Source organism: Pogoniulus pusillus, chromosome 32 (assembly GCF_015220805.1).
Source record: "Pogoniulus pusillus isolate bPogPus1 chromosome 32, bPogPus1.pri, whole genome shotgun sequence".
NCBI lineage: Eukaryota > Metazoa > Chordata > Aves > Piciformes > Lybiidae > Pogoniulus > Pogoniulus pusillus.
Genome location: NC_087295.1, coordinates 14,823,087 through 14,844,339, shown reverse-complemented (window position 1 = coordinate 14,844,339; position 21,253 = coordinate 14,823,087). Strand labels below are relative to the sequence as shown.

The window sequence follows — 21,253 nt, the reverse complement described above, 5'->3', positions numbered from 1 at the left end:
CTTGCTGCCCTTCTCTGGACACCTTCCAGCACCTCAACATCTCTCTTGAATTGGGTGGCCCAGAACTGGACATAGGATGAAGACCATGGGAAGAAATAATGAGGAAAACAGGACCCATTGCAAAGGACATTGCCACACAGAGCATGATGGTCAGGCCTGAATTACTTTAGGGTTCATTTCAGGAAGAGCTGTCTCCCTATTCTGGATGCCCCAGAGATGAAAGACAAACTCGAGTTGATGTTATTTTATTTGCTCCAATAAACATTTGATTTATACAAAACAGACAAAAAAACCCCAAACCCAACCAACCAACCAAAAAACCCCAACAAACCCAAAGACAAACCCCCAAAACTGTTTACAAAGCAAGTTAAGTGCCTGAAATTGCTGGGATACAAGAGTATATATTGTTCACATTCCTATTTCATACATGATGTACAGGTGAAATGTTCCTTAAAAGAATAAAACTTTTCCTTTACATGTAGCAGTAGGAAAACAGGATACAAATGTCAGTATTGTCAGGAACTCCCAGGTGTGATTCCTTGACCTTCAGCGTTGGTGGAGGAAGAGAAACAGGCTGCAACATTCCCTCAGCCAAGGAGGCAGTGGCAAGGAGAAGGTTTCACCACTGCTCTGCAGTCCCACACCTCTGCCCATCACCCTTGGCTTTACAGAAACCACAGACACACATCCCCTATATGAGCTGACATAGAATTCCATTGCATCCAGCTCTGGAGCCCCCATTATGAGAAGGATGTGGAGATGCTGGAGCACGTCCAGAGAAGGGCCAGGAGGATGCTCAGAGGGCTGCAGCAGCTCTGCTGTGAGCACAGACTGAAAGAGTTGGGGCTGTGCAGGCTGGAGCAGAGGAGGCTCCCAGGTGACCTTCTTGTGGCCTTCCAGGATCTGAAGGGGGCTACAAAAAATCTGGGGAGGGACTTTTTAGGCTGTCAGGAAGTGACAGGACTGGGGGGAATGGAGCAAAGCTGGAGGTGGGGAGATTCAGCCTGGACATGAGGAGGAAGTTATTCAGCATGAGAGTGGTGAGAGGCTGGAATGGGATGCCCAGGGAGGTGGTTGAGGCCCCATGGCAGGAGGTGTTTAAGGCCAGGATGAGGCTGTGGGTAGGGTGTCCCTGCCCATATCAGAGGAGCTGGAACTGGCTGCTCCTTGTGGTCCCTTCCAACCCTGACTGATCCTATGCTTCTATGATTCTGTGACTGTTGAGCTTTTACCCCACTCTCTGTAGATATTTCTGAGCAGTTTGGTTAAAATGAAGAAGAAAGAAAAAGAAAAAAGGCAGACACAAACTCCTCTCAAAGAAAACATCTGAATGTGCATGACCTCTGTGGAGCTCGATGGCAGTGCCTTCCAGAGGAACAGGGACAATTAACAGACCAAGGCACTTCACACACTGAGCCAGACACATCTGTACAGGCCTGGTTTATGCTGGCTGATCTGCCACGGGGAAGAAAAAAGTGGACAACTGACTGCAAAGTCTTGGCACTTCCCAAAGACATTGCTATAGTTTCTGTAGGCCCAGTGTGGGAACTCTCTTTAACATCTTGGGGAACTGAAAGACTGCAAGCATCACTTTGAGGGAATGTTTGGGAATCAACAGTCTCTTTTTGAGCTGTGGTTTTCTCGCTGTCAGTTGCTGACTTGCAGAGGGCAGCCCTACACAAGCAGTGCTGAGGGCAGGATATGCCCTCCAGTTCATGCTACAGAGCTTTCCCTGGCCTCCAAGGTCCTTCTGCAGAACCAAAGGCATCAGACGTTGTCTCTTCTCTAAGAGGTGTGGAACGGAGTCAGACTGTGGTGTGTTAAGCAATTAGCTGTACTGTACAAGGAAAAATAACTTTGTTCTTACAACAACACAAAGTAAAAGGAAGGGAAAAGAGCCCTAGTACTGCCTGCACTGAGAATGCACAGCAAACAGAAAACATCTGCTCGGATTACTGCTGATCCTGTCTTGTTTGGTAGGGCTTGGGGGTGGGGATGGGAGGAGGGGCAAATGCATCCTGCTGATACTCTGCAATCTGCCTGCAAGCAGCACGAATTCCAAGCAATAAACATGTCATTTTAATGACCTCTGCATAGAAACTCATGTGGGAGGGACCAAACCTCCTCACATTCCCTTTCTGGGAGACTGTGAGGCCGGTGGGACTGAGGTGAGAGGGAAAAGGCATCCCTGAACCTTCCAAAGCATGCTGCAGATGGCACCGTGCGGGTGCAACTACAAAGCCACACCAGCCTGCCTGCGGTGATGCTGCTCCTGCAACCGTGAGCCGCAGAGCCGCAGCCAGGTGGTTACAGCACAGGCACTGAGACCATCTTCTTATTGCATTGCTCCTGTCTTTTTTGGCAGAATGCTTAGTGCACCACTGCTGGCGTCGTGCCATGCCAGCTTGCTCGGCTTCCTTCCCCGAGGGGCAGGGACCTCTAGTGCACTGCTCATTTCCTGGAAGCACTTCTTTTGTTTCCTTTAAACTCGTTTTTTCAGAGCATGGCTGTTTAGAGATATGTATACACACACACACACTTTATATACATGTGTGTGTGTGTGTGTATACACACACATATATATACTTAAAGTAGCAATTTCATAGTTACACACAGGTATTAATAAAGTGCATAATGTTATTGGCTATTTCAAATCTCATTTCCTGAGGAAGTGCTAACATACATAGCTCCTCCTATGACATGATGCTGGCAGCCAGTGTTAGGGTATGACACCTACTCCCCAGCATTTAACTCCCGTGAATACATCGCCCTGTTCAGAGGCAGAGCACACAGGGAGTAGTGAGAGGCTCAGTCCTCCAGGAAGCAAGTCAAGGCACCGATTAAAGACTTCTTCCTTGGCTAAGGTGAATGAACCCAGGAGCTGCTTCCCTCTGTGTCGGAGCTCGCCGCTGCAGGCTACTTGGCAGTGCTCACAGAGCTGTCCTCGGGGATCTTCTCTTCCGAGCAGCTCCTTCCAGAGAGCTTGTCGTGGTGCCTGAGCTCGCTGAAGCGCTCTGCCACGCACTGCGCGGTGAGCCGCGCCTCGGGGTCGTGGTCCCAGCACTCCATCAGCGTTTCACACACCATCTGGATGCCCTGCAGCAAGCACAGAGAGAGCAGCCGTGAGAGGGCCGGTCGCTGCCAAAGCCCTGCTGTCAGACCTCAACTGCAGCAGCTTATTCACCTGTGTCCCAGAGGTGCTACAGGGGCTGGGCCTGCCATGGGGCCATGCTTCCCTTTCTTTCACTAGAAGAAACCCTAATGGAGTATTTTCAGCACTTCGGTTGGCCACATCATTTCTAGGTGTATGTCCTGATACTTTCACAGAATCACAGCATCAGCCAGGTTGGAAGAGTCCTGTGGGACTCCACTGGTTACAGGCCTCCAACCAGACTCCATCCCATTGACCACAACTCCCTGGCTTCTTTTTGTTTGGACCAGTTCCCAATCCACCTGAGCACCTGATGGCCCAGAGCACACTGCCTGAGCTTAGCTGCGAGGATGCTGGGGCAGGCTGTGTCAAACGCCTCACTGATGTCAAGATAAACCACAGCCACTGCTCCACCATCTCACTCAGAGACTCACAGGCTCACAGGATATTAGGGGTTGGAAGAGACCCAAGGAGATCATCAAGTCCAACCCCCCTGCCAGAGCAGGACAATACTATTTAACACAGATCACAGAAGATCACATCCAGGCAGGCCTTGACAGTCTCCTAACTCTTTAACCTTAATCTCCAAGCTGATGCACATGTTTACAGCAGCAAAAACTGGTTGCATCTCTGTAACACATTGCATCAACGTGAAGCATCTGCCAGGGAATTGTGTGCTTTGCTTTATGGCACTGAAAGTCCATTCAGGAGGATTTCTTTTAAACTTATTAATAAAACTCAAACCAAAACACTGCACTGATTGCATAATTTACCTAATCAGTGCTGTTGACTGATGCCATTGTTAGTAGCAGGGTGTTACTGTCCACATACAAATAACATCAGTTTTCTGCTGGCATTGAAATGACAAGCAATACAGTACATTAAATATTAAACCTTGACTTGAAATCAATATTGCAACAGATCTTATTAAGGAGAGGGGGGGAGGGGGAGAAAAACTGCAATATGTAAATCCACTCCAGAGTTTTATCACAGTGAATAATGAGTTCATTACAAAAAATAGCACTGCAGAGGAAGGCAATGAATATGGAAGAGCCATTATAGTGAAAGTTCAAAGCAGATCCTCGGCTGCTGCAGATTGCCACAGCCCCACAGAAGCCAAAGCCTCACTGCATTATAGACAGTGCAGTGTGAAATGCTGGAGGGATTCAGATGAAGGGAATTAAATCCACCTTCATTAAATGTCCTGAGAATATGTCATCTGGCATGCACTTCCTGCCTTAGACTCTTCACTGAACCCTGGTGGAGCTGGCTGTACCCATCCCAGTGACACAGGTGCAGATGGCAGGTCCTGGGGTGCTCTGGACAGAGGGCAGACTGAGATCTGGGTTTGACACATGTAAAAGTCTCTGAAGTCAAGTGCAGGACACCTAGGTCCAAATCTGTCATCATTTTACTTGCTACCTAAATCCAGACATGACTAAATTCATGGTGTTATCTTATGGCTCTACTCCAGTACCATGAGCTTCAATCCTCCACACACTCAGGTTTGCCATTGTGAAAGTGGCAGCAGGCTTGCCCGAGCACCATGGGGATTCCAAGCCCAGTGCCTCTCTGCCTAGGTGCCCTGTGCCAGCCTTGTGGAGGGTCTGTAGGCCCAAAAATAGGCTGATTCATGCCTTGCCTGGACATGTCTTTCTGCCAGGACCCCTGGTTGTAAACAGGTTGTGTAAGCCCCCACACACCCAGCTCGTGTCTCCCTGGGGTAAATCCTTGTGATCCCCATATTTGGGATAGTCCAGGCAAGAGCTTCTGCCTATTATGGTAAGGTTTGGCTGATTGCCAACCTGATTGGTCACTCCAGTGGCCAAAGGAGCCATGAATCTCGGCCCACAGTCAATAAATAGGGGTGCACAGGTAAACAACGTGCTCAGCTCAGCTCTGACTCACCTGCACGGCTCAGATACGTGCTCTGACCCTCACTTGCAGCGCTCAGCCGCTCAGACCCTCAGGCATAGATTCTACATTGCCTTTACCTGCGGAGCTCAGACTCCCAGCAGCTGCACACATCCTGCATGCCTGCTGCCTATCAGTGCCTGGAAAGCGCCACTGCCGCTGAGATAACCAGGAAGCAGACCCTGGATTGTCTACACACACACACATCGAGTCAGTCATCTGCAAGTTTGCAGATGACACCAAGCTGGGGGCAGATGTGACTGAGTTGGAGGGCAGAAGGGCTCTGCAGCGGGACCTTGACCGCCTGTACAGATGGGCAGAGTCCAATGGGATGGCTTCAATAGCTCCAAGTGCAGGGTGCTGCACTTTGGCCACAACAACCCCATGCAGAGATACAGGCTGGGGTCGGAGTGGCTGGAGAGCAGCCAGACAGAGAGGGATCTGGGGGTGCTGATTGATACCCGCCTGAACATGAGCCAGCAGTGTGCCCAGGTGGCCAAGAGAGCCAGTGGCATCCTGGCCTGCATCAGGAATGGTGTGGTCAGCAGGAGCAGGGAGGTCATTCTGCCCCTGTACTCTGCACTGGTTAGACCACACCTTGAGTATTGTGTTCAGTTCTGGGCTCCCCGGTTTAAAAGGGACGTTGAGATGCTTGAGCGTGTCCAGAGAAGGGCGACGAGGCTGGGGAGAGGCCTTGAGCACAGCCCTACGAGGAGAGGCTGAGGGAGCTGGGATTGGTTAGCCTGGAGAAGAAGAGGCTCAGGGGAGACCTTATTGTTGTCTACAACTACCTGAGGGGTGGTTGTGGCCAGGGGGAGGTTGCTCTCTTCTCTCAGGTGGCCAGCACCAGAACAAGAGGACACAGCCTCAGGCTGCGCTAGGGGAGGTTTAGGCTCGAGGTGAGGAAAGTTCTTCCCTGAGAGAGTCATTGGACACTGGAATGGGCTGCCCGGGGAGGTGGTGGAGTCACCGTCCCTGGAGCTGTTCAAGGCAGGACTGGACGTGGCACTTGGTGCCATGGTCTGGCCTTGAGCTCTGTGGTAAAGGGTTGGACTCGATGATCTGTGAGGTCTCTTCCAACCCTGATGATACTATGATACTATGGCCTGAAGCTGTGACAACTGTGCCAGAGACAGCATGGTATTCTCCTGAGATCCTGCCAGCTGAGAAGTCCTGGGCACAGCATCCAAAGGAGCCAGCAGCACCAAAGGCAGAGATGGCCTCTTCGCCATGAGAACAAAGGTTAGAGAAAACCAGTATTCCCCCAGAGACTGGGAAGATTTATCCTTTCCCCTCAGGCTGGGAAGATTCCAGCCTCCAAGTCCACAGGCGGAGACCTGGAGAACTGGACATTAGGCACAGGCTGTGACGCAGCCCCGGAGGGTGATTATTGATTAATAATTGATAAGAGTTGTGAGTAGAAGCTTTAATAGCTCTGTAAATATCTGTTACCTCTGCCGTAGAGCAGAAAGAGTTCCAGCCCACCCTGCTGGGTGCTGGAGCCAGTGCAGAGGAGGGCAAGGAAGCTGTGAAGGGCCTGGAGAGTAAATCCTGTGAGGAGAGGGTGAAGGAGCTCGGGCTGGTTAGTGTGAAACAGAGGAGGCTGAGGGGAGACCTCATGGCTGTGTACAGCTACCTGAAAGGAGGTTGTAGAGAGGTTGGTGCTAGCCTCTTCTCACAGGTAATTAGTGACAGGATAAGATGAAATGGCCTCAAGCTGCAACTGGGTAGGTTTAGACTGGGTATCAGGATTTTTTTTTCCCTCCAAGAGTGGTCAGGCACTGGAATGAGCTGCCCAGGGAGGTCATGCAGTTGTCAACCCTGGAGGTGTTGAAGGGTCATCTGGATGTGGTGCTTAGAGCTATGGTTTAGGCTGCACCTTGCAGAGTAGGGATATGGGTTGGACTTGGTGATCCTGAGGGGCTTTTGCAACCTGAATGTTTCTGTGTGAGATTCTGTGTCTGAAGCCATTGCCCATGGAGTAGGCTCTGGGCTGCTGCACTGACTACCTTCCTCTGGTCCAGAGCTGGGCTGATGAATTTCTTATTAAACCAGAACTGCTTCTGCTTCCCAAGGTGGCATGTTGGTGCATTTTGTAACCAAACAAACAACAATGAATAGAGGTTCTTGAGATTATTTTTGCTTAGGTAGCCATCTCTGATGGTGCTAGGAGAATGACAAGGGCAAGGGATGGAAACTACATCAGGAGAAGCTGCATCTGTCTACAACTACCTGAAGGGTGGTTGTGGCCAGGAGGAGGTTGCTCTCTTCTCTCAGGTGGCCAGCTCCAGAACAAGAGGACACAGCCTCAGGCTGCGCCAGGGGAAATTTCGGCTCGAGGTGAGGAGAAAGTTCTTCACTGAGAGAGTCATTAGGCACTGGAATGGGCTGCCTGGGGAGGTGGTGGAGTCGTCGTCCCTGGGGCAGTTCAAGGCAAGGTTGGATGTGGCACTTGGTGCCATGGTCTAGCCTTGGGCACTGTGGTAAAGGGTTGGACTTGATGATCTGTGAGGTCTCTTCCAACCTTGGTGATACTGTGATACTGTGATCTCAACATGAGGAAGAACTTGAGTGTAAGGGTCTCAGAGCACTGGCACAGGCTGCCCAGAGAGGTTGTTGAGTCTCCTCCTCTGGAGCCTTTCCAGCCCTGTCTGGATGTGTTCCTGTGTGACCTGAGCTAGGTTGTATGGTTCTGCTCTGGCAGGGAGGTTTGGACTCAATGATCTGTGGAGGTCCCTTCCAACCCCTAACATCCTGTGATCTTCTGAAGCCTGCTGGGCAAATAGCATAGAGACCCCAAAAGGCATTGAGCCGTGGGGAAAACTCCTCTCTCTGTTTATAGTTTGCATGTTTGCTGGTTAATTAACAAATCCCTGTACATATTTTATCTTAGATTGTTTTCATAACCATGTACTGAATATTAATATACAGTGGTTGGGGGTGGCAGAGTTCAGAATATTGAGATTAGTAAATATACAATTTTTATATCAAATTTATCTCGCCCCAATTAATTTCTCTCCTCTGCCAAATAGGCATAGGCACTGAGAATCCCCCCCTGCAACAGCCAGCCTCTAGGACTGGCTGTGCATGAAGCAAGCTCTGAGATGCTTCTCTCCAAGACATAACCAGTGGTATTTCTCATGTCTGCTACCCCACAGTGCACTGCCCCACTGCAGTGCCCACAGGACTAGCCCTGTCCTGAACACAGACAAGTCTCTGTGACACCTAACACTGCCCCAGGCCTGCTGGGTGCCTTTTAAGGGTCTTCAACAGCTTCTATTACAGCACCTGACTCCTACCACATGTAGAACAGAAATGTCTGCTGACCACTTCTGCCTTTACATTAGCATAAGCAGTATCTTTCTTTCACATACAGCCACGGATTGGTAGCAAGATAAGAGTTCCTTTTGCTCTTGAGAAAACTCTCCTCGAGTTTGCTGACCACAGACCTTCCTGTTGCTCTCCTGTCTCCCTATTAGTTCTCTTCACTTGGATATTTTCACAGGTGACACAATATCTTTATTGATGATCTGGACCAGGAGATTGAGGCCAGCATCAGTAAGTTTAAAGATGACACCAAGCTAGGAGCAGCTGTGGAGCTGTTGGAGGATTGGAGAGCCCTGCAGAGGGATCTGGCCAGGCTGCATGGGTGGGCAGAGGCCAGTGGGATAAGACTGAACAAGGCCAAGTGCAGGGTTGTACACTTTGGCCACAACAACCTCAAGCAGCACTACAGGATAGGGACAGAGTGGCTGAGAACAGCCAGGTAGAGAGGGACCTGGGGGTGCTGGGAGAGAGGAGCTAAAGATGAGGCAGCAGTGCCCAGGTGGGCAGCAGAGACAATGGCATCCTGGGCTGGCTCAGGAGCAGTGTGGGCAGCAGGACAAGGGAGGTTCTTCTGCCCCTGTGCTCAGCACTGCTCAGGCCATACCTTGAGTGCTGTGTCCAGGTCTGGGCTCCTCCATTCAAGAGAGATGTTGAGGTGCTGGAAGGTGTCCAGAGCAGGGCAGCAAGGCTGGGGAGGAGCCTGGAGCACAGCCCTGTGAGGAGAGGCTGAGGGAGCTGGGGGTGTGCAGCCTGCAGCAGAGGAGGCTCAGGGCAGAGCTCATTGCTGTCTGCAGCTACCTGAAGGGAGGCTGTAGCCAGGTGGGGTTGGGCTCTTCTGCCAGGCAAGCAGCAGCAGAAGAAGGGGACACAGTCTCAAGCTGTGGCAGGGGAGGTTTAGGCTGGATGTTGTTAGGAAGTTGTTGGCAGAGAGAGTGATTGACATTGGAATGGGCTGCCCAGGGAGGTGGTGGAGTCTGTGCAGCTGGAGGTGTTGAAGCCAAGCCTGGATGGATAATCTTGGAGGTCTCTTCCAACCTGGTTGATTCTATGGTTCTGTGACTGTGCTCTGTATGAGGTAATGAAGTTTGTTGTCTCTGCTGACGTTGCAGCTAAGCTGTTCTCTTTGACCTTTCAGAGCCTGCACACAGTGTTCTTTAAGGCTCTGATTATTCTGTGTCTGTCTGGATGATGATTTGGTCTCAGATTTCAAATACTTTGATTTTGATCACTAAGACTACAGTAATGGGCAGCAGAACTCCCAGGGGCTTCAGGGTGAGCAGAGTGCAGAGCACTGGTGTCTGAGCCACAGGTGGCACCAGTGTCACTGCATGACAATGCACACACCAAGAGAGGTGCAGTCCTTGGGCCGGGCACTGAGTCAAGCCTTGGGCTTGGGGCAGAGAGCTCAGCATGCGGTTCACATCCCAGCTGCTGAGGTGCGGTGCTCTTACCTGGTGGTTAAGCCATGAGCTGGGGATCTCCGGGCGCCCCCTGTCCCTGAGGACGTTGTCCTTCATGCTTTCCACGCAAGGATGTTCCCGCACTTTGGAGCCGAACGGGGGCTCATACTCTTTCACTTCTGCCAAGGGAAAAAGCAAACACAAGGGCATTCAGCTGGCTTGTGCTGGTGCCAAGCGCAAAGGGAGCTGGCTGCTCCCTGGAGAACTCCCAGCTACTGATTAGCTGCTCAGTGCCACTGTTCTGCTTGACCAGCTCCAAACAAAGCAAAGCCAGTTGGCATTTCAAAAACATTTCAGATGTGTATCTCCCACATACTCAATCTTGCTCTTTTCCTTTCCTGGCCAACTACACAAGTTCAGTTAAATCCTTTCACACATAATCATATTAGCAACAGTCAGAGCATCTGAGTGGTTTGTGAGTCTGTCAGTCTGTGCTGAGGTAAAATACAGCAGGTAAGTCAAGTTAAGTTTTGCCTGACTCAGGCTTTCAAGAACTACTTACTTTGACCCCCTTCAGATGTCCTGAAGTTTACCCACACTTACCACATGAAATAGGAGCTGAAATCTATCTAGGTCGTGATAGATGTTAATGTGTCAGACTGCTAGGTGTAAGCAGTTGCTTGAAAAGAATAAATAGAATCACAGAATCAACCAGCTTGGAAAAGACCTCCAAGCTCTCCCAGCCCAACCTAGCACCCAGCCCTGGCCAATCAACCAGACCATGGCACTAAGTGCCTCATCCAGGCTTTGCTTCAACACCTCCAGGGATGGCAACTCCACCATCTCCCTGGGCAGCCCATTCCAATGCCAGTCACTCTCCCTGGCAAAAACTTTCTCCTCACATCCAGCCTAGACCTCCTTCGGCACAACTTGAGCCTGTGTCCCCTTGTTCGGTTGCTGGTTGCCTGGGAGGAGAGGCCACCCCCCACCTGGCTACAACAGTAAGAATAAAGAATAGTAAGGAGCAGTGCTGGAAGCTGCTATGCCACCCTTGTTTGTAACGGAGTCATGTTCCCTTGGACATAGTAACAGCCTGAACTTCTTTAGACCTCTTTCCCCCAGTGGGTCAGTTTCGGCTCATGATGCAGGAGGCACTGCATCCTGAAGGTTTTGCTGTCACTCTAGTTTTTGTTTGCATGTTGCCTATTTCTTTGCTTTGGAGAGAGACAGACATATGGGACCTTTGGAGACAGCTCAAGAAATCTTGGAGAGCAGAACTATTAGAGTAGATGCTGACACGGCGCAGAAAAGACTGTGGTTTCGTTGGGAACAGATAGGGGCTTTACTCACAGGCTTAATGACTTGCTAGTATTAGAGAAAGATTTATGACCTTGGCCTGTTCTGCTGCCTCTTCTTTCTTTCTGGGAATTAATGGAGGACAAGAAAAACTTAAGTGTGTTCTACAAAGCAGTGTTAAGGATGCCTGTGAGTGCCCAGATGATGTGTAAAGAGAGGTGAACGAGACAGGCGGCACAGCCCTACTGTGTGACGTTACAAGCAAAGTTCAGTGCAGTGTCCAGTGCTGCTCACTCCTCTCAAAGGGTAAAAGGAAGCTTTGAGAAGGGTGATAACAGTGATTAAATGCCCAGACAAAAAGGGGAAGAAGCTCTAAAGTGTGGCTTATTTTCCTTGGAGAGAAAGGCAAAAAAACATAGAGTCACAAAATCATAGAACCAACCAGGTTGGAAGAGACCTCCAAGCTCAGTCAGCCCAACCTAGCACCCAGCCCTGGCCAATCAACCAGACCATGGCACTAAGTGCCTCATCCAGGCTTGGCTTCAACACCTCCAGGAATGGCGACTCCACCACCTCCCTGGGCAGCCCATTCCAATGCCAATCACTCTCTCTGCCAACAACTTCCTCCTAACATCCAGCCTAGACCTTCCCTGGAACAACTTCAGGCTGTGTCCCCTTCTTCTGTTGCTGGCACAACTTGAGACAGCATCCCCCTCATTCTGTTGCTGCTTGCCTGGGAGAAGAGCCCAACCCCACCTGGCTACAGCCTCCCTTCAGGTAGCAGCAGACAGCAATGAGGTCTGCCCTGAGCCTCCTCTTCGGCAGACTGCACACCCCCAGCTCCCTCAGCCTCTCCTCACAGGGCTGTGCTCCAGGCTCCTCCCCAGCCTTGCTGCCCTTCTCTGGACACCTTCCAGCACCTCAACATCTCTCTTGAATTGAGGAGCCACTGGGCTTAATCCAAAGGCCACTGAAGTTCATGAAATGGTTCAAGCAGAAAGGAAATCCCTCCCACAGAATCAATAGGTTTGAAATAGTTTCTTCCTGTTTGAGAAATTCTTTCCAAATAGAAAGAAGGTTTGAGGTTTTTTTGGTTGTTTTGTTTGTTGGTTTTTTAATGGTAAAGACAGAGAACTTGAAGTCAGATGTTAACTCTCTAACAGTTCTGCAGCAATGGAGTTGTGCCTTCCCTCAGTTTGGAAAGCAGGCAACATCCTCTTGCTATTCATTATCTTGGTTTACTTTCCCTTAGCAAGCAAAGCCTACTGAATTCTCTCACAGGCATCATCCTTATGCTGTGGCATCTCAGGTGTACTAACAGCTGGGACTGTTCATGGACCATGTCACTGCACACCAGTGTAGATGTAATGTCATTTTAAGGCAGATTAAGGTGTTTGTGGCTAGCTGCTTGTGCATGGTAGCAGGCAGATGCTGGACCTGTTTTTCATGCTTTTTATGTTGCTTTTGATTGTTTTCAGAGCATCTGTGCACCAAAACAGTGACAACAGGTTGACATACTGTAAGTCCCTCAGGTACCACGAAGTACAGCACCTTCAGCATTCAGTAATGGCAGGGTTCCTCCAATGTTAACCTGCAGGATTTAGACTTCATGGCTATGTGCTACCTTGCACTAGTAACTGTTGTACCTCTGGTTCCCTTTGCCACTGGCCTGACCATGACTTTCAGAAAGGCTCAGACTGTATTTTTAGCCCTGAACAGAGATGTCACAGAAAACTTATTTGCTGTTCCTGATGAATGCTTTGGAAAATCTGATCATGAGTTCCTCATGAAAAATATGCCTCACTTGTGACTTTTTTTCTGTTCTAAGGTTTTTGCAGTGATATTCTCTTCCTTTGGGTCAGAAAAGCACAGCCACAAACCCTGCTGACACTCCCTCATGTGCTCTGTCTTGCTTATTTCTGAGAAAACTCAGGCTGGAAGGCTCATAGAACCATGGAATCAGCCAGGTTGGAAGAGACCTCCAAGATCATCCAGCCCAACCTAGCACCCAGCCCTGGCCAATCAACCAGACCATAGCACTAAGTGCCCCAGCCAGGCTTGGCTTCAACACCTCCAGGCACAGCAACTCCACCACCTCCCTGGGCAGCCCATTCCAATGCCAATCACTCTCTCTGACAACAACTTCCTCCTAACATCCAGCCTAGACCTGCCCTGGCACAGCTTGAGACTGTGTCCTCTTGTTCTGTTGCTGCTTTGCCTGGCAGCAGAGCCCAACCCCACCTGGCTACAGCCTCCCTGCAGGTAGCTGCAGACAGCAATGAGCTCTGCCCTGAGCCTCCTCTTCTGCAGGCTGCACCCCCCCAGCTCCCTCAGCCTCTCCTCACAGGGCTGTGCTCCAGGCCCCTCCCCAGCCTTGCTGCCCTTCTCTGGACACCTTCCAGCACCTCAACATCTCTCTTGAATGGAGGAGTCCAGAACGGAACACAGCACTCAAGGTGTGAGGTGGAAGAAGACCATCAAAAATGAATTATGGAGGACAGTCTACAGCAGTGGGCTTCTGCTTGGGAACTTTAGAGTCACTTGAAACACATCTCCATTTAGAGTTTGTGTGAGGGGAGAGCCACAGAAAGGATAAATTGGTAGTGGCACTACTGTGACAGCTCATGCATGTACACTCATCTGTGTGTGTGCTAGCAGATTGTATCTTCATGGCTGAGGAATGTGGGTGGTGGATCTACTTAGCCACTGCACAAAAGCCATTTTGTCACCAAGTTTAAGGAGCTGTCAAATGTTTATTTCACATTTTTCCTAGGTTTCCCTGTTCTGCTCCTTTAGAAAGCAGCTGCTAGCTGGAATGGGTGAGGATGTGTTGGGATGAATGAATTCACTGTGCACTTTCCCTCACACAGACATGTTTTAAGTGGCTTCACATCTGATGATCAAAGACACAGCCAGTCCTCCAAAGGTTGGGGAGTGCATGATCTCTGCAGTTAGTGTACAGTTACAGTCTGCTTAGCCACTGTGTGCTGCATCCTGAAGGGGGAAAGTAGAGGAACACAGAGCACATCAGCACCAACACAGGCCTGTGGTGCAGGGATCTTACCTACTGCTTAGGTGGGCACACTTGCTGCCTTACACACAGCACTGTGATGACACAGAGAGTTTCTAGGACATGAGCTATTGTCATGGGGTGATGCTGCACCGTGTGAGTGTACCAGCTCAGGGTTATGTGCCACCACGAGCCAGAACAGTGCAGGCATGCCCAAACTGGGCTCTGCTCCACAGAGGGAGAGGCTTAAATCAGGTGCCAGCTGCAGACACCTAAGGGCCCAATGCACAGGCACAGACTTGCTAGGCTATCAAAATGATCCCTGCCATCAGGAGCTGTCACCTCTTCAGGATCACATGGTGAAAGCTGAGCACTTCACACGGCACAGGGTGCTCAAATGTTTAGCTACTGGACTGGGGCTCTTGGCTAACTCTTTCCAAGCAAGCATAAAGTTAACAAATCTTTTTATTTACATTAAACACAGCTCTGGTAAAGCAAGGCAGCCATTTCAAACACAGCCCTGCTGCTCTACCCAAGCCAGACACACTCCAGGTAGTAAAATACTCTATGGGCATCATCACTGTTTTCTGAGGGTTTTTCCTTCACCCTCTTTCCCAGCTCTTTGTATGCAGGAATTCCCTTTCCTCTCTTTCTCCCCTGCCACCCTCTATGGCTCCCCACCCATAGCAACTCCAATGCAAACCAGATGGTTTTCTTCACTCTCTAGGAGGCTGTCAGAGTACTCACACTTGCTTCAGTCACCCAAGCTGTGTCACCGACAGCAAGCGGTCGCGATGAAAGCTGTACTGCTGCAACGTGCAGCATCTGGTGCACAGCTGTTGTGCTGAATGGAATACCAAGTTCACTGCAGAGTGGAGCAGTTGAAGTTGTCCCCAAAGTAGTACTGCTGAGTTTCTTAATATGCCTCTTAAATTATACTCTGGTGAAAAAATCAGTCAAACTTGATCTTTACCTCTGTCTGCCTTTCCCTCGTGCCCCATTGCTGCTTCTCCATATTTAGCACAATGAAGTAGCACTGAACAGCATGGCCTTGCTTGAGAGCTCATCTCCACCTGCTTATTTCTTATGGCAGCTTCACAGCACAGGTTTGCTGCTGGGTATTTCTGTTGAAAAGCCTGTTGACTGAAAGGGCCTGGCCCAGCATGGAGAGCTGTTCCACACAGCTCCTGCAGCAGAAGGACCTGCCTCTGCTGCCCCTCACACCCAGTGAACACCTGCACACTGACAAACCAGCCCAAAACTCCCTTTGAAGGAAAGAACTCACTGTACCTTTATAGAGCTGAATGGCAATTAGGCCACTCCACCCCCCGTGCTCCACTCATTAAAGTGCTGCTGCTTCGGCTTTAGACTGCCACTCCTGCCCCTAAGCCCCTACAAGTCTCTCTAGTGACAGCAAACTGCCACTGCATCAAGCCTGCCCTGCAGACATAGTGTCTGTGTCTTTCAGGCTCCCCTGGAAAGGCTGCCTGCAATCAGGGCTTATCTGGGGGAGTCATTTCTCTCAGTGCCTAACAGCTTAGGAAGAAAAGAGGGGCTTGGGTGAGCAGAGACAGCTCCTCAGAAAAGGTGCAGAGATGATGAGGGAGCCTCATGAGTGACAGATGGAGAGAGAAGGCAGAGGGGAGATGTAGTAATGAGTCACTGTAATGTAATTAGCCCGGAGAAGAGGAGGCTCAGGGGTGACCTCACAGCTTTCTGCAACTACAGGAAGGCTGTAGCCAGGTGGGGTTGGGCTCTGCTGCCAGGCAAGCAGCAACAGAAGAAGGGGACACAGTCTCAAGCTGTGCTGGGGGAGATACAGGCTTGCTGTTAGCAGGAAGTTGTTGGCAGAGAGAGTGATTGGCATTGGAATGGGCTGCAGGGAGGTGGTGGAGTCACTGTGCCTGGAGGCATTGCAGCAAAGCCTGGATGGGGCTCTTAGTGCCATGGTTTGATTGCCAGGGCTGGGTGCTAGGTCGGACTGGCTGAGCTTGGAGGTCTCTTCCAAGCTGGATGGTTCTATGATTCTATCTCAGCAGCTGGTTGCAAAGGCAGGCAGACTAGCAGAACCAGGGGCAAATCTCAAAAGGCAGTGGGAGTGGGCATGCAGTGCTGCTGCAGTTCAGTACTAGGGACAAGTTAAAGGGGCTACACCCTCAGAGTTGTGTTGAACTGCTCTGCATGAAGACACTAAGCCCAGATTCCACTTCCCACAGATCTACCCAAGTACTCCTTTGATTTTGTTGGGGTCTTCAGCCCCTGGAAAGACATCAGACAGAGGGAAACAAAATCCAAGAAATGAGTTTCTGGAGGTGAGGATAACTGAGGGATGAAATGAACAAGGCAAACTAGGATGTGGGTGTGAGATAAGATCCACCTCAAAAGCAAAGGTGATGCCGGGCTAGAGAAATCTTTCCTTTTCCTGAAATGACTTTGGCTCTTGTCAAGGTTATAACAGGTCAGTCCCTTTTAGCTGGTGATTTTCCTTCCTTATGAAACTCCCTTTACATCCTCTTTTAGGCAGCTGCCTTCTGAGAACAGCAGCCATAAGGTTCGCTCTTGCTACAATCTCCATTTCACTGTACTCAGCAAATATGAACAGGAAGGGACTTAGGCATCAGCAGAGATAAAAGACTCCACAGTGAGCAGTTCATATTTATATTAATAAGGTGAGTTTCTAAATGCAAGAAACAGAGAGATCTTAAGAGAGAGGGCAAAGATCCTTTTCCTTGGATTTTAATCCTCCTCAGCCACATTTACAAAGTTCTAATGAGAGGCTGAGGGTGTGCCACTGAATTTAAGAACCAGGCATGACCACTGCAGTTAAAAGTGGATGGGTTTGCCTTGGAATATGCTAGACTGAGGTTCAGTTCCTGAAGCCCCAGATGCTTTTCCCCTGAAATGTTTGACTAGAAAAGAAAAAAGTCTCATGCTTTTGTGCTAACACTAAGCCTCTGCACACACACTCACTTCATAGCTTTTTTGGCAGGGCAGAAGCAGGGACAAATCTGTTGCTCACAGTCCAACCCACCCAGCAAGACTAAATGCTGCTTTGACATAGGAGGAGATGGAGGTGGAGTTGTTCCTCCTGCCTGCACATGGACACTGAGATGCAGCCACTATTCCAGTGAGCTCTTTGGGGACCAGGGAATGCTCTCACACATGGGTACAACCCTCTGGGCACACTATCAACACTTGGTTACAGCTCAAATACTAAAACCACAAAGAGAAAGGTATACTGGAAACTACTATGCTTAGAGCTCAAATACTAAAGTCAGAGAGTTAAAGGTCTATGACAAGGAATGCTGATCAACTCTATTGATCAAAGAGCAGCTTATAGTCACCCTACCTGACTGACCAGCAGCACTGCTGACATGCACAGATCACAGAGCTGGCAGGCACTTATCCTCTTAAGGTAGGTGTCCCCAGCAGGAACTGCAGCATCATGGTGGTCAGACTGGTGCTGCTCCAACCCAGCTCCCTGGGCTCTTGCTATAGATGGGTTCAGAATTCTGTGACATATGGCCAGGACATCCCAAAAGGCAGAACCAAGGAGAGCAGAGCTCCTCCTTTGCTTTGGAATCTGTTACATACCATCCTTCCCTACTGCTCACGCACATACTTGCAAGCCCTGCTTCCCCCAGATCTTATCTCCTGGTGATTATGGGCCTGTTGGAACTTCTGATCACACACATACCAACTCTTGCCTCTTACAGCCACACAGCTTGTGTGCAGAGTGGACACCCCTGTGGTATCCCCAAGGACGTTAGTAGAGGAACATGAAGCAGCTATGCACATCTTCCCATGGGAGGTGGCTTCCCCACTATGTTTTACATAATGTATTGCTCTAGCCTGCAAGACTGTCTTATCATAGACTCAGCCAGGCTGGGAGACACCTCCAAGCTCATTCAGTCCAACCTAGCACCCAGTCCTAGCCAATCAACCAGACCATGGCACTAAGTGTCCCAGCCAGGCTTTGCTTCAACACCTCCAGGGATGGTGACTCCACCACCTCCCTGGGCAGCCCATTCCAATGCCAATCACTCTCTCTGACAACAACTTCCTTCTGATATCAAGCCTAATATCAAGTCTTGTCTCTGTGGCAGGCTTTTGAAGAGCAACTGTGCCAAGCCTGATGAAAAGGAACCTTCTGTGGCTTTGGAAGAAGAGTAATAAATCAAACCACAGTAGCATACCTACTACAATATCCACATTAGTGTTGCCTTTTACAGCCCTGCTCCATCTGCTGCCTGTGGGAGCCCTGAACTGTGCAGCAGCCTTTGTGAATCACTGTGAGGCAATATTGGCAGACTGGAGAATTTAAAATGTAACTTAGTTTCACTTCAGTCTCTGAAGTAAGGTGAAAACCTTTGGACATGGCAGTATGAAATGCAAATATCCCAACAGCAACTTTTTCTTATTTCTAGAACATAACAGAGCTGCACAGTGGAGATTCTGGGGGAGCTTTGGGCAAAGCAGAAATAGAGATTTTGTTTCAGTGAAAAAACTTTGGATCATAGAATTAAGAGAATCACAGAATCAACCAGGTTGGAAGAGACCTCCAAGCTCAGCCAGTCCAAACTAGCACCCAGCCCTGGCCAATCAACCAGACCATGGCACTAAGTACCCCAGACAGGTTTTGCTTCAACACCTCCAGGCACAGCCACTCCACCACCTCCCTGGGCAGCCCATTCCAATGCCAATCACTCTCCTTGACAACAACTTCCTCCTAACATCCAGCCTAGACCTCCGCTGGCACAGCTTGAGACTGTGTCCCCTTGTTCTGGTGCTGTTTGCTGGCAGAAGAGCCCAACCCCACCTGGCTACAGCCTCCCTTCAGGTAGCTGCAGACAGCAATGAGCTCTGCCCTGAGCCTCCACTGCTGCAGGCTGCACACCCCCAGCTCCCTCAGCCTCTCCTCACAGGGCTGTGCTCCAGGCCCCTCCCCAGCCTTGCTGCCCTTCTCTCAACACCTTCCAGCACCTCAACATCTCTCTTGAATTGAAGAGCCCAGAACTGGACACAGCACTCAAGGTGTGGCCTGAGCAGGCTGAGCATTGGAGCAGAAGAACCTCCCTTGTCCTGCTGCCCACACTGCTCCTGAGCCAGCCCAGGATGCCATTGGCTCTGCTGCCCACCTGGGCACACTGATGGATCATGTTCAGCTACTCTCTACCAGCACCCTCAGGTCCCTTTCTTTCTGGCTGCTCTCCAGCCATATATGAACAAGTTCTTCCTGAAACTGTTCCCACAGTCAGTTCCAACAGTTTCTGTTACTGTACTTCACACAACAACCATCCCTTGATTGTTCATGCAGAGGCTATATTAAAACAGCACGACAAATGATGACCAGCTGCTGAGGCTGTTGAGAAAGCATTATCATCACCCTTACTGATCATGGTCTGTAAATGTGATGCTTAACTGGCCCTCAGATGGTTTCAGAATTAACATCCCTTGAAAGTAACTGGGAGGCAGTTATCACTTCTTGGTCTTAATATTTGAAACTGTCTTATGTTTCTCACCATTTGCAGTGAGGTCAAGGTCAACCAGACTGAGTCAATCCACGGCTACTCACAGGATCACAGGATGCCAGGGGTTGGAAGGGGGCGCTGGAGATCAAGTCCAACCCCCCTGCCAGAACAGGACCATATAAAGCTAGTGCAGGTTGCTCAGAGATGCATCCAGAAGAGTCTTGAAAGTCTCCAGAGAAGGAGACTCCACACTTTCTCTGGGCAGCCTGTGCCAGTGCTATGTGACCCTTACAGTAAAGAAGTTCTTCCTCATGTTGAGGTGGTGGAACTTCCTGTGCTGTAGTTACATCCATTGCCCCTTGTCCTATCACAGGCACAAGTGAACAGAGGCTGTCCCTTCCTTCTTGACAGCCAGGCCTCATGTATTTATATACATTCATTAGACCCCCCCCCTCCACACTAAACAGCCCCAGGTCTCTCAGTCTTCCATCACGAGGCAGTACTCCAGTCCCTTAATCATTTCTGTGGCCCTCCATTGGACTCTCTCAAGTAGATCCCTGTCCCTCTTGAACTCTCAGAATGGGAGCAATATTCCAAGTGTTATAAGTTATCATACTTGAGGCATTATAAGGAAAAAGAGACATTGCTTATCTTTAAAAGTGGTCTACCTAACAGCAGATTCACCCTGACAGCAATCGAGAGCCAATCTTCTTGTGCCTACAGGTGCTGATCCATCAAGCCTGCTCACACACATGTGCATCTCATACTGCTGGAGCCCTGATAATTTACATCATGCAGGTATTCAAGTGGCAAGAGTTAAGAAGAATCACCCCCTCCCCAGCCAATCCCAAGAGCATGTCTACCCAAACATACTTGTAGAGAAGGGATGGCACCTACCTCCAACAGCATTACAGCGAGATGTCATTTCCCAGAGGACCAAAGCCATGGAGTAAACATCTGTTTGTTTGAAGGACTCCACATTCTCCAGGTTCATCCTGGACTCCAGAACCTCAGGGGCCATGTACCTTGCTGTGCCAACCTACAGGAGAGGAGATTGGGGAGAGCTCAGCTGTAATTCCTGGTCTGGGTTCTGCTGTGATTTAAGCTCAGCTTTCACAGAAATGGTGCCACTTGACACCTAGCCAAAAATGTAGGCCATACTTGGCACAGGGCTTATTTTCTGCTGCCAGGAGAACCTGGCACTGTCCTGGCAATGAACTTATTTGTACCTCCCTTGGTAAAGGAGAATAAAAAAGAAAAAGAAAATAAAGTCTTTTTTAGTTTCTCAAGCAAATAAATTTGACACTCAGAAGCTTTCCCACTCTTTGGCTGCCCAAAGATAAACTCTGCCCTCTGGGCCATAAGCAATTGCTGCTGGCTAACTGTCTTGCAGATAAGCAAGAAACACGTGGTGTGCTTTTGCACTGCAGATTACAGGGCTAGCTCTTGCTTTTCCTGGTAGCCTTAAAAAGAAAGTGGTCAAGGCAGGCACAGATCCTGACTGCAGAAGCACACATCTGAAACCAAACAAACCCTGCTCCCTTTGTTCCAAAACCTCTTCACATTAACTATTCATAGTGAGCAATTTTCAGCAATGATTTTAGAAGCTTTGCTGAGATCCAGATGATGGCCTTGCCTTACAGAAGGTAACGTTTAAATGTCTCTTTTGGTCAGAAGACAGGAT

At 49.6% G+C, this 21,253-nt stretch overlaps 1 protein-coding gene across 2 annotated transcripts in view; it reads right to left on the bottom strand.

Moving 5' to 3' along the window:
- Positions 1 to 229: 229 nt before the first annotated feature.
- TGFBR2 (transforming growth factor beta receptor 2) overlaps positions 230 to 21,253 on the bottom strand; it is a 90,328-nt gene continuing 69,304 nt past the window's right edge. For both annotated transcript variants that reach the window (XM_064169753.1, XM_064169754.1), the window contains exons 5-7: positions 20,467 to 20,608; positions 9,844 to 9,971; positions 230 to 3,096 (exon numbers count right to left, since the gene is read on the bottom strand). In XM_064169753.1, the coding sequence (XP_064025823.1) occupies positions 2,917 to 3,096; positions 9,844 to 9,971; positions 20,467 to 20,608 (450 nt within the window). In that variant the 3' untranslated portion in view covers positions 230 to 2,916. The remainder of the gene's footprint in view (positions 3,097 to 9,843; positions 9,972 to 20,466; positions 20,609 to 21,253) is intronic.